Source organism: Papaver somniferum, unplaced genomic scaffold, assembly GCF_003573695.1.
Source record: "Papaver somniferum cultivar HN1 unplaced genomic scaffold, ASM357369v1 unplaced-scaffold_128, whole genome shotgun sequence".
NCBI lineage: Eukaryota > Viridiplantae > Streptophyta > Magnoliopsida > Ranunculales > Papaveraceae > Papaver > Papaver somniferum.
Genome location: NW_020621936.1, coordinates 5,261,742 through 5,275,140, shown reverse-complemented (window position 1 = coordinate 5,275,140; position 13,399 = coordinate 5,261,742). Strand labels below are relative to the sequence as shown.

Below are 13,399 nucleotides of genomic sequence, written 5' to 3'. Positions count from 1 at the left end.
ATATTTAAAATTTTTTACGATTAAACCGAACTTAAAGTTCGGTTTAAGAAACATTTTTTGCGACGTAACCGAACTAAAATTCGATTGGGAAATGTCTTTTCTCCATCGTTATAAACTCTTCGTTGTTTAAGTTTTTTCTTCTTTTGTTAAATAATTGCTCGTTTATTTAGATTTGCCTCCTCTTTCGGCTTCAAGAGTTTGAGATCTGTAGATCGATTTCTTGGATGCTTTGTTCTAGAGGCACAAATTAAATCCAATATGTGGGGATTCTTTTACAATCCAGAGTTGGATTTTCCTTCTCTAGATTTGTCTCCTCCTGGTACATTTTCCAAATCGTCATGTTTAGGGTTTCTCACATTTTTTTATGTCATTAGGGTTTTAGGTATGAGAATTGAAAAATGAATTAAAAAGATTGCGGTGATGACTCCATAAAATTCAAGCTCAACAGACCGGATTGCAGGTTTTTCTCAGTCGAGAAAATATTTGCGTTTCGATACACCCGCTGAGGTGAGCAATCTCTTTTCAGTTTATAAATTCTCAATCTATTTTCAGGCTTTTAACTATTGATTTTGAATAGTATTATTATTTGGGGGAAATTAAAAATTAGATTGCAATGAGGATAACAAGCTCCCTCTTCTGAATTAAAGCTGAGGACAATTGCAGGCTGAATCGAACCTAATTATAATCGCCACTACTGAGTTATCTAATATTTGTCCCCAGATGTACAAGGTTCCCTTTATTTTCTAATTAATAGGAATAAAGAAAGTTTATAAGTCCGTCCAATAAGGCAACATAATTAGAGTCGCTGATACGTTTGAATTGCAGTAGCGATATCAGTGCTGAATGTTGCCGATACTAAACTTTGAGCTGAGATTTTAGCACTAGTCTTCTCCTTTCGCGAGAGATTTAACGCATTGAGGCTCAAACATATAAAAGTATTACAGTTTTTATTCTCTGTAATTTTGATTTTGTTTTTCAAATCATTTCTTGTTAAAAGTTTCTGCCACTGTTTTGTTTAACAGTGATTCTATTTGTGCGCAGTTTTTCATTTTATGAGACCCGATACCCAACCGAACTCGATTCCTCATGTTTGGATGTAGATTTGGCTAGGTGTATGTATTGAATGGAATGGGGTTAAGAAAACTGAACAGAAGTTATATTTTCATTTTCATGACTACAGATTAAAAAATACATGATAGTTAGCCAATGGAACCGAATTAGCGTTTATGAAGAAAAAAATACCTTTAGCATGAAATGACGATTGACGACCAAAGTCATGCTTTACACTCTACAGTTTGTTGGATTTGCAAACATAATAATAATCTTAATTTTATTTCCAAAATTGAATACGTAAACCATGAGATCACTCTACCACTTTGGATGGTCACATACTCCTATCCAAGCCTTGAACAATAACAAAGACAGGAACAAAGGACGTCACGAAATTGAATACGTTCCTTGTATGGGGTTTTTGGTACAAGTTGTATCTTCTAGCAGACTTGTCCATCGACAATTCTCCCGTATGACTACATGGATATCATCGCACTGTCTTAAAACCAAGTAGTAACATTGCCACATCAAACATGACTATTACATGTGATGGCAACATCATGACTTCAAACATGACAAAATGTAATGGGAACATCATGCCCGTGGTAGAGAAAGATAGCCTGTTGTTCTGAGATCCACGTCTACAAACCCCTATCAGAACTAGTGACAAGACCCCTAGATGAACAAATTAGTGATAAGAAAAAACCGGTCATATTATTTCTACCAAATAAAAACCGTTTCAAATAAAACTGGGACAAAAACCCCAAGCCAAATAATAATGTGTAAATTTAGTTTTTGTTACTTTTAAAAAAGCCAAACATACCCTTCAACCTTTTCTTCTTCTTCTCTGATTTCTTCTTTCTTCTGTTTCCTTCTCCCACCACCATCATCACCATCAGCAACAATGGAACTGCACCAGAAGAACGGCGTTGATTCGAGAGATGAAGAATTCGAGAGACGTTTTCTCTTATTCATTTCCCTAAAACTGATAAAACAAGAAGCAACAGTTGCCGCTGTTTTATCACCTGAAATTGAAAGTAAATATCGTTGCTGCTGATCGAGAAATAGATCGAGAATTGGGAGATGAGAAAAGGGTAAGATAGAGATGATGGACTTTGGTAAGATTCAAGATGGGTTGAATCTGAGATTGCAAGAAATTGGATCTGCATCTCGCCTGGGGTTGATTCAGAAATTGAAACTCAGAGTTGAGTTAGATTGAGAAGATGTGAAGATGGGTTCTGCTAGCTTCTGTTGAATTCAGTTGTGGAGTTTTGGATGAACTGAAATGGGGATCTGGAGAAATTGAGGGTTTGTGTTGGTGCTCTTGAAGAAAAAATTAGGGATTTTCTGTCAATTCGAGAAATGAGGCCGCTGGTGTTGAGGATGGATCTGAAGAATGATGGTGGTGGAATTATGAAACAGAGATGAGAAAAAATCGAAGATGAGCTGTTGTGGCTGCTGGTGATAATGAAATCAGTTAAGCGGAAATGGAACTGTAGATGATCGAAATGATGCATTAATGAACTTGGCAAACTACGATTCGATTTGAGATGGGTTCTGGAGTCGCAAGATGTTGTTGCTGGGCATATTCAGATGAGAAAAGAATGAGAAGAAGATGAATGGAGTTTTTGGTGTTGTGTGTTGACTGAATTGATGCCTCAGCTGCTATTGAAATTGCAGGTGACGATGGATTTTGACTAAGCAGTGGAAGTGTTTATTGGTGGTACTACAGTTCAGTGAGGTGGTCATGGAAGTGAAGAGAAGGAATTGAATAAGAAGTGCAAGTTGTGTTGAGAACTGGTGTTTAAGAAGATGTAATGTTGATGCTGTTGTTGTTACTGTGGTCTGATGACAGAGATGTAGGTGCAGTTGTCTGGTGGTGTTAGCTCTAGCGCAGGGACTGGAATTGCAGGTTAAGCCATGGATTGCTGGTAGGATTTAAACCAGTTGAAGCCTTGTGTTAGTTGGTATGCAGGATAAAGAAGATAATGGCATTGGCTTGTGAACTGAAATGATGCAGGTGGAGGTTATGGAGCTGTGAATGGGTTAAGAAGCTATGTGTCGCAGTGGTGGAATGTGGAGCTGTAGATGACAAGGAAATGGTGGTTGCTGCCATGGTTCAGCTGGAGCAGTGGAAATCTAAACTTCAAGCACATTATAAACTTCAGCTGGAGCAGTGGAAATCTAATAAGAAGAGGATGACAGACAATGCTGAAGATGTAGATTATATGGCCGTCGCTAGTATGGCAGAGGGGATGGTAGGAGCTGAGCTAGAAAATATTATTGAGGTTGTTGCCATTAATATGATGCGTGACGAAAGAACTGAGGTATATATAACCTTCTTTTTTATTTTAATCAATCTGTTTGAGTATATAGAATTGGTGATCTCGTAATTGTCTTAGTTATAAGGAAACTGTAGGATTCTTATTTTGTCTAGGTCACGCAAGTTAATGAATGGTAGATGTTTTAGCACTCTCAGTGTACGTTGGCATAAGTTTCAAGTATCTGAGGTGCACATCAATGGAACCCGCAGTATGTTACGAATATTGATACTCTAGAATAGAGCCAGTTACTTGCATATCCTTAAAACACAAACAAAGTTATCTTGTATCTGCTTATCTCTTTTTATTCTTCTCTGACTGAAAAATAGCTGTAGGTCTATATTTTTCAAGTACGAGTTTCAGAAGTTTCTTAAGTTTGATTAACTAATGAAGCTATCGTTTAATGTACCTTAACCAACGGACGATTTAGTCAAATTAGAAGGATCTCTGATGAGTTAAAAAGAGGGATCTGATTTTAAGTTGAAATGGTCAATGAAGCAGATGGTGCTGTTGTGGATAGACGAAGGATGAAAGTAGAGCTGAGTTACAGCAGATGATGCTGTAAACTAGAGAAGAAATGAAGCTTAAATGAAGTGCAGCTACTGATGAATTCTGATGAAACCAATTATGGTTTCATCTTATTTATGATGAAACCATAATCGGTTTCATCGTATTTATGATGAAACCAAAATTGGTTTCATCTAATTTTTGGTCAGTGGTGGTGGTGGTCGTCGGCGGGTGTTGGCGATGTTGCTGGTTTTAGTCGGTGGTGGTTGGCGGTGGTCGACAATGGTGGTGCTGGCAGTTGATAATATGTGTTGTAGCATAGAGCATGGATCTGTGTTGTTGTATCCAAGACAACTGCAACATAATATCCTTGTTGAATTTTTCTTATAGTTGAATTCTGATGAAACCAATTAGGGTTTCATCTTAATTTATGATGAAACCAAAATCGGTTTCATCGGATTTATGATGAAACCAAAATCGGTTTCATCTAGATTTTAGTCAGTGGTGGTGGTGGTGGTCGGAGGTGGCGGTGGTGGTCGGCGGCGGCGGTGACGGTCGGAGGTGGTGACGGCGATGGTTGGCGGTGGTGGTCGGTGGCGGTCGGAGGTGGCGGCGGCGGTCGGAGGTGGTGACGGCGATGGTTGGCGGTGGTGGTCAGTGGTGGCGGCGACGGTGGTGGTGGTAGAAGGTGGCGTTGCTTGTTGGTGGTGACAATATAATAAGAATTAAAATGGGGTTGATTTTTGTTTTTGTTGGGGTGATTTAAACTAAGAGGATAATATAGACTAATTATATTAAGTGGGATTTTTGTGAACAATTTGTTTTGTTGGAATTTTTGTGTATGGATGGTGACATCTTTGGGGTTTTAACTCGCGGACCCAACCCCTATTTACAATCAATTGTCCACTATCGCATCAAACTCGTCCCCTATCCAAGCACTGTGTATTATATAAAACTTGCACTCACCACATATGAACAAAGTGGCAACAAGACAACCTCCTCAGAGTACTGTTTCACTTCTCGATAATAACAATAATGGAAGATATCAAAGGAAAGGTTGTGAGTCATCTTCAAGCAGCGAAACAAAAATCCGGAAAATCATTCACCGAAATAGCACAAGAAACTGGTCTGACGAACGTCTATGTTGCTCAGCTCTTCAAAAGACAAGCCCAATTGAAGCCTGAAACTGCATCCAAACTGCGGGCAGTGCTGCCGGAGCTACCCGATGAAGTGGTTGAAGAGATGATGAAACCACCTATGAGAAGTTACAATCCTAATCTCATACAAGAACCTACTATTTATAGGTTGAATGAAGCTGTGATGCATTTTGGGGGAAGTATCAAGGAAATCATCAATGAGGAATTTGGGGATGGGATTATGTCTGCTATAGATTTCTATTGTTCTGTTGACAAAGTTAAGGGTGCTGACGGGAAGGACCGTGTTGTTGTTACACTTGATGGCAAGTATTTGCCATACACTGAACAGGTTAGTACCGTTTCTTTTATACTTGCATACTATTATCAGGACAAATTACCACCCTAATTTCTTTTGATCTCATGACGGAAATGATTTTCGTTGATTTATTCTGAATAATTCGCTATCCCAGTGGCCTTAGTGGGGAAACAAAAAGCTCTAAACATGCTCAATTATTCGTCTATTGTGGACAATTGGTAGCAGAATTAGTTTGCTGTTTAGTTAACTGTTGAAAGACCCCAAGATATCAGCTTAGTGTTTTCACAATATAATTCTTATTTGGGTTGGTGCAAATTATGATGAAAGTGTGCATTTGGATATAGAATATCACCTCAATGATCACTTATTTGTTATTGTCTCTTCTTCCAAACCACCTGCAGAAATCCGAGAATATGGCCTCAAGGAGCTAAATAGAAGCAGTTCTTGATGTCTTGTGAGAAATGAATTCCCTGCAGCAATAAGCCAAAGAGTAATAGCTAGAAAAATATGATGGCCTTTTCATTTCTTTTGTTTTACTTTTCCCATCCTCAGAAGGTCAAGTATGATATAGCTTATGTTGTACTAGTACCATTTTAAAAGAACTAGTTAAATTTGTTATGCTCAAGTTTCACTTCATCTTAATATTTGATCTTGTTGTTGGACAAAGTCAATAATAAACCTCTTTAATCAGTCTAGCTAGCACTTGGGGGGACTGAAAACCATCTGTGTTATGTTTTTACGAAGGAAAAAAAAAACCATTTGGTTTCGACCTCCCTGATGTTGATGTGAGACGAGCATTTTGTTTTTTTACCTCCTGGAGCCTGCCATTGATTCGAACTTAACAGAACCTAATGAAATTATTTCACTGCAGTAGGCTTCTAGTTTCACTATACTGAGCTTGCCCCATAATTGTTTTCTAGCTAATGAGATTATTATCTTAGCCAGTCGATCTGTTGTGTTCTTGGTTCCAAGACTACAATTATTATAATTTGTGGTTGTCTGTTCAGACTTCTGTGCTCTTCTCTCCACTAATTTGTGAAGTGGTTATCCCATCCTCTCTCCACTAATGCTTTATCTAGAGTTTTTAAAGAAAGGCAGAGAAGAAACCTTTCTAAGCAAATGGTTAGTTCTCTCCACTAATGTGCCTTGTTTAATATTTTTGTTTTGACAGATCTTCTTAGGAGTAGGAACAATGATTTCTAACAAAAAAAAAGTAGTACTAGTATGTTGATTTCAATGGTCAGCCTTCTTAACCGTATCTTCCAAACTGAGAGAGTAGAACAATTCGTTGGAGGAGCGAGTCAAACAAAAATAATGGAGCCTAACCATAAAAAGTTTAATAAAATGTGTCTAAAATTATTACACTTTTAAAATTTAACAAGAGTTGTCAGCTGGGATGACTATCACCGGCTCCAAACAAGGCCAGACCACAGTAAGGGAGGATGATGCTGAAAGAAAGGAGAAGAAATTAGTTCCTTGGATGAAGTATCTCTCCAGAGTCCAGAGTAAGTAGGCTAACATTGATCAAAAAGCAGAGAGTTCACATGAGTTTTTCGTACTTACTCATATCAAAGGTTTCAACCTCTATTTACCTCAAGGGAGTCAAAATTCCAGACCTCGCTTCCTTTTCCTGGAGGATATCCTGACATTATCGATCGACATTTTTTGTTCAAACTCTAGTTGTTTAATTTTATTTCTTATTATATCATTCTTGGAATTCCAGAGATACCCGAAAATATCAACAATCAACTCTTGATCTTCATGTTCAGGCTGAAGCTTCGCTACTGCTGCAACTTTACTGGAACATTGCTTGCAGAGCTCCATCAGCCAGGCGATTATTTCTAAATTGTTTTCGATATACTGAACTAGCAAGGAATCTATTCTTGTATCGTCTCCAATGCAACTACATAGTTTTCCCAAGAGAGATATAATTAAGTGTACTTCATTTTCTCCTTCCTGATGCATGTCAGTTTCCATGGAAGTGGGAACTGCAGCATCCACAAAATTCTTACACATCGTCAATGCAATTTCAAGCATCTCAGTTGCATACTCATGGAAATAATCCAAGTTCCTATTCTTTATAATAGAAACCATCAACTCCACTCCTTCTGCGTCCGGAAACATCAGTTCATTCGGAACACGCTCTACCGGCCAATATACACAACCACACAAATGATTCAGCATATCTTGTTCCAAGCGGGACGGATAATAAGTAAAGGAGGCATAAGGTAAAGTAGTACTTACAACAGCTTGTTTAGCATGCATCCCCCTAATGTAATCTGTTTTTTTTCTCCGAAATCCAAAACAATCCTTAATATTCCCGCAGCAGCTTGGAGTTTGTCTATTATCCAATTAGACAGTTGGGTTTCCTCGATCAAACTATCTGCAACAGATGGTCGAAGCTTCATCATATTCACCATAGTCACAAATGTACTGCAAACAACCTCATCGTTTTCAGAACTATCAGCAAGCCTAATAATAGAACAAACAAATATAGGTAAAGGATTGTATCCGAGTAGCATATCAACGAATAATTTAGCTGTTTCATCTTCATCATCTTTCGTGAGCTCTGTAAATAAACCAAGAATATGTTGAGCAATATCTAGTAGATTTGAACCGAAGAACTTTCATTAATTCAAGAAATGAATTACAGGTGAAGATAATATTTTCTATCCCAAAATGGGTCATTTGTCCAAATATTTTTAAAACTTGGTTCAAATGGACGAATAAAAATTATTATGGGTGAAATGGACATCAAAAAAGCAAGGATGAAATTGGATTCATCCTGACTTAAACTTAAAAAATAACAAGGATGAAACTGGACGCATCCTGATGTAAATTAAAAATAAGAAAAAGTATTTGAAAATGGGTAGGATGAAATTGTTTACATCCTGACCATTTTTACATTTTTGTCCATTTAAACAGTATCAAAATCTAAATATCCTTTTCACCCAGGAATTGTTGATTTTGGTCTTTTTAACAAATTTTGTGTATTTTCTACGGATTTTCATTGCACAATCTTACTAATATAAAGAAAAGAGGTATTTTGGTTGGTCACAAAATGACAAAATAGCTTAGTGTAACCTTGATATTACTAATATAACCTTAAATATCAATCACTACTATACATATGTATTCAAGGGTGAAAGTGTACATTGAATCAATACTTACATAAACAACCTTATATATTCACATATTCACATAAATGCCATTGTTATAAAAATGCATCAATTTTTTTTAAAAAACTTGATATCTTCGAAATACACATCGGATTTTTGTAAAATTAACATATTTGGAAAGCTCTTTGAAATACTTACGTAATGAGTACAAATAAGAATCATAATACACCATTAACATATAAATAAATAAATAAGAATATTAAATTTTATTTTACGAAAAAAATATCATTGTTATCAAATTTGGTATTGTTAAAAGAGCAAAATTCAAGCATGTGCATCGCATATGTGGCATCACTAGTAAGTAATAAAGAAAGCTAATATTCATTACAGAAAAATCAGTGGTTGGTGGGATGACAACTAGTCTTCAACCAATGTTAACTTGGCACGTGTATTGGATGCTGAGTGTGGTTGCCAGCCTGTAGTTGATGCTGATGGAGAATGCCAGCCTGGATTAGTTGTTCCACTGTTATTAGCCCCCCTCAAATTGAGTAGGGCAGACTTTGGAAGCACACGCAATTTGCCACGCAACAGTGCAAACCTGGGACCAGCAAAGCCTTTGGTGAAAATATCAGCGGCTTGATCAATAGTAGAGACATAGGAAATCTGTAACTTCTTAGCCTGAATGAGCTCTCTGACAAAATTATAATCAATAGCAAGATGCTTCATGCGAGAGTGAAATACAGGGTTAGAAGAGTAAGAAATAACGCTAATATTGTCACAAAGGAGAGATGGTGCAGTGGGAAGGAAAATGTGAAGATCCTTCAGAAGCTTGCAAATCTAGATAACTTCAGCTGCAGAATTGGCAAGGCTGCGAAATTCAGCTTCAGTAGAAGATCTCGCAACTGTAGATTGTCTCTTACTAGACCAGAAAATAAGGTTGGAGCCAAAAAAGATACAATAACCACCTGTACTTTTTCGAGTATCAGGGTCACTAGCCCAATCAGCATCACTGAAGCCATGTACAGCAGTGAGGCCTTTACTGAACAATATGCCATAGTCAATAATGCCTTTGATATACCTCAAAATTCTCTTAGCAACAATAAGATGATCAAAGGTTGGAGAATGCATGTATTGACAAACTTGATTAACAACATAGCTGATTTCTGGTCTTGTCCAAGTCAAATATTGCAATGCACCAATAAGAGATCTGTAAGAAGTAGGATATGACAAAGGAGTGCCTGATTGAGCAACAACTTTGCAATGTGCAGAAACAGGAGAAGTACAAGGTTTGGCTCCTCCCATATCAAATCTGTCTAGAAGATCAAGAGCATATTTAGTTTGAGATAAGAACAATCCATTGGAGTTTCTCTTTGCTTCTAAACCAAGAAAATAATGCAGCTTTCCCAAGTCTTTACGTGGAAAATGCTGCTGAAGTTGAGTAATAAGATCCTTGCAGTAAGCTTGAGAGTTCCCAGTGAGAAGGATATCATCCACATAAATGAGAACAATGGTAATCCTGGTGTTTTGGGATAAAAATTGATTCTGCTGTTTTTGGTAATTTGGGGTGTGTTGATGAGAAACGAGTTCAAACCCTAAACAAATGCACTGCACGAGAATATTTTTAGGTTCGAGAAATCAATCTATGAGACTCTGGCCTAAACCAAGAAATGGTCGTTCCAGATTCAATTCGGTCACAAGGTGAAGGAGAAGGGTTGATCTTAGGGAGGGAAGCGGAGAAATTGTTTGAGATCAGAGTGTTGAATTAGGAAGGTATGGTTGTTTATGACTTGTGTATCAGAAAATGGTTTCTGGCTACTTGTGTTGATAACATTTGTGTTTTGTGTTTCGAAATATATTGAAAATCTATTTATACAAGTCATTAAGCTACCCTGATCTCTTAGGAAGTGGAGGAAGTGAAGTAGTGGATAAGTGGGTTCGTGCGGAAGGAAGTGATCATCGTGTCTCCGTTGTTATGAGGGAAGAATGATCACACGTTCTCCACTTCTCTCATTACTGATAATCGTCCATTCTTCCTAACACGTTCTCGTAATGGACGCGTTGCACGCCGCATGCTGTAAACCGCCAGACCAATACCTCAGTAAGTATCTCCCAGTTTGTGACATGTTTGATGTCTCGAATGAGTGGGTCAAGTCGCGGGACTTCCCGCGGAGAATAACATATGATGCTATTAGGTGAAACAACTAAGTTGTTTATGAGGCCGACATAAATTATGTATGTATTCGATGCATGTAAAGCATCACATTTAAGCAGCTCAAATTAATCAATGTGTATGAAGCATTGTTGTTTTAGAACTTGATTGAATAAGTCGTGGATAAGCGTCTTAAAGGAGGCAGCATGATCGACCACTTTTGGGTGATCGTTTGGTGGATCTAGGGACACGCCATCACTTGGTCAATCAATGCTCGTGGAGGAGGGGTGACCGGTGATCATTGCGTCATCCCCCTGGCCTCGTAGAATTTGATCTAAACTGTTCGACCAAGCTAGCAAAGTTGGTCGGACAAGATGATTTGCGGCAGTTGAATGCTGCCGCTGATTATTATTTTTTAGGGTTTGAAGCTGCACAACCAAACCCTCTTTGGGTGTGCGTTCTGGGACATCTTGTTCGAACAGGTCGGCCGGCCATGTATAGAGGTGGGTCAACGGTGATCACACTGACATATTCGGGGCGCCTGAGATTGAATCTAAGCCACTCAACTAGGTCAACGAAGATGGATGGTCGCGATTGATTTGCAACAGTAGGGCGTTGCCGCAAACGCAATTTTAGGGTTTTCAAAGCAGCGTGTTTAAGATACTTTGGGCAAACGATTTGATACGCTCTGGTTTTGCCATGGAGAGGTCGATCGAGCAAGGGAGGAGTTGGGCCACCAATATACATGCTGCCTCTTTGATCATTCCAGGGAAGATCTCGGTCGTCCAACAAGGCTGGAAAAGTTGGACAATTGTGATCGATTTGCGGCAGTAATGTGTTGCCGCAAACACCAATTAGGGCTTCAAAGCATCCGCGTCCACCTTAGTTCAATTGAACGATTTGGTGTGTTATTAACTTCCCATGAGCAAGTCGATTGGTAAGGGATAATATTGGGCCGGTGGCGAACGCATTGGCACTTCCTTGATCGTTTGGGACGCGATCTAAGTCGTCCAACTAGGCTGGCGAAGTTGGACGGATATGATGGCTTTTGAGACCGTTTTTTACGGTCTTAGCTCGTTCGAGATTTGTTTTTACACCGCGCAAACGCCCATGTTTGGGTCGGCGTTTGAAGCGCTTGTTAATGAGCAACATGGGATTCAATCAACTAGAGAAATAGTGGGCCCGCCGGTGGTTGCTACGGTGATTGCCTAGTTCTACTAGGAGTAGTCTAAGCTTGTTAAATCATGCGTCCAAATTGTGTGGCCGCGATTATTTTTTAAGACTGATATGAACAGTCCAGATTCTCCTTTAAAGAACAAATATGTGTTCGATCACGCTAACTTTAACTAAAAAGTGTGTGAACGCATTGATCTCTTTATCAGAGAGATGTAGCATGTATGAGTATTTTTTTGCAGATCCAAATACTAGCACTTCGAGAGATTCATGCTACTCTGCTGAGAGTGAGCATTGATCGTCATGTCATGTTAGTATTTAGAGTTCGGTTGGGAACATAGCACGGAAAAATATCAGGCAAGTCATGTGTTAATGCGATATGTTGAATTTTATAGAATATCTGGGATTGATACACCATTCTGATAAATTTCATAAATATGTCGAATAACTCAACACATATATAAGTAAAGAGGTTTGAGCACTCATTACTTTTAAATGGCTTTTGTTCCTTTGTAGGATGACAACGCATTAAATACAGGGTTTTACAATTTTGACCCTGCACTAAAAACCACCATCAACATTAAGTCCCCTGCTTAGCACGTAATGATAATGCCATTGCGGGATAAGCACTAGATGGTGATATACAAAAGTAAAAGACGAAACAAAGGAGATTTACCCGAATGAGCTTGATCGAGCGTCATCAATTGGCCTGTGCGGAGATACCCAAAGATAGTTATGGAGCCTTGGCGGGCCTGGATTCCTTGTCGCGGTTACGGAGCGTTGGCGGGCCCGGTTGCTCCCTTTTGTGTTCGAGCTAAAGAAGGAATCCTCCTTCTTCCCTGATTCCACGAACGTGCTTGTATAAAAGGGGTTAGCTCCCTTTTTTTTTTGCTCCACCTCCCTGTCTTCGTCGCTCCTTGCCACTGCCATCAGCCATCTCTGCCGTCGAGTGTCCGTCAGCAGCAAGGTAAGTGCTTCACCTCTTCTTCGTTTTCGTTTTTTTTTTTTGTATGTGGATGTAAACCCTAGCTTTTAGGTGCAACTTTCTTGAACTTGAGAAAACCATCCCGTTATGAACGAAACTTCTTTGTTAGCCATATTGTAAAGAACTCCACCAGTAAAATTAATAACAAAGTAGTTAATATTGCTAGGATCACTAGTAAAACGAGCAAAGAACCTTAATGTGATGTTTGCTCCTTTCCTTCTTTGCATGCAAAACCTAGCTTTAGGTTGCGATTGATGCAGAACTTAGCTTAGATTTCGGCAGTGGATATAATACCCATGGCAAAACCCGTTCGTCCAACTGTGCATTCGACTAGGCAGCGAGCATACATCTCGCGGTTGGTGCTGCTTCCGTGGGGTTGGGCACGGTCGTACATGCTCGTATGAGGCAAGTAGGAAGTTCAAGCATGTAGTGATCATGAGTACGGTCGAGCATGTAACGATCATGAGAAGATCGAGCATGTAACGACTTTGCTTGATCTTGTCGTGGGCGTACTCCCCGCGGCTAAATTTTTTTTTTTTTTTTACCTGTGATTTACTCACTTCTTCGTTTACGAGCCTCGACCATTTCTAACAAGCTGCGCGCATGATTCTTCTTTGCATGAAGTAATAAATCTTTTCCATTG

At 38.9% G+C, this 13,399-nt stretch overlaps 2 protein-coding genes and 2 non-coding genes across 4 annotated transcripts; 3 read left to right on the top strand and 1 right to left on the bottom strand.

The window, feature by feature from the left end:
* Positions 1-410: 410 nt before the first annotated feature.
* LOC113332146 lies at positions 411-517 on the top strand. The gene has a single exon (XR_003351354.1). It is a non-coding gene; the product is annotated as a small nucleolar RNA Z107/R87 (small nucleolar RNA).
* An 86-nt stretch (positions 518-603) lies between these two features.
* LOC113332147 lies at positions 604-702 on the top strand. Its single transcript, XR_003351356.1, has one exon. It is a non-coding gene; the product is annotated as a small nucleolar RNA R30/Z108 (small nucleolar RNA).
* A 4,141-nt stretch (positions 703-4,843) lies between these two features.
* Positions 4,844-6,020, top strand: LOC113331745 (cyanate hydratase). The gene is made up of 2 exons (XM_026578390.1): positions 4,844-5,363; positions 5,732-6,020. The coding sequence occupies exons 1-2, from the start codon at positions 4,914-4,916 to the stop codon at positions 5,759-5,761; spliced, it is 480 nt and encodes a 159-aa protein (XP_026434175.1). The 5' UTR covers positions 4,844-4,913; the 3' UTR covers positions 5,762-6,020.
* A 3,266-nt stretch (positions 6,021-9,286) lies between these two features.
* Positions 9,287-9,751, bottom strand: LOC113331845 (uncharacterized mitochondrial protein AtMg00810-like). Its single transcript, XM_026578498.1, has one exon. It carries the CDS (start codon positions 9,749-9,751, stop codon positions 9,287-9,289), a length of 465 nt encoding a protein of 154 aa, XP_026434283.1.
* Between the last annotated feature and the right edge of the window lie 3,648 nt (positions 9,752-13,399).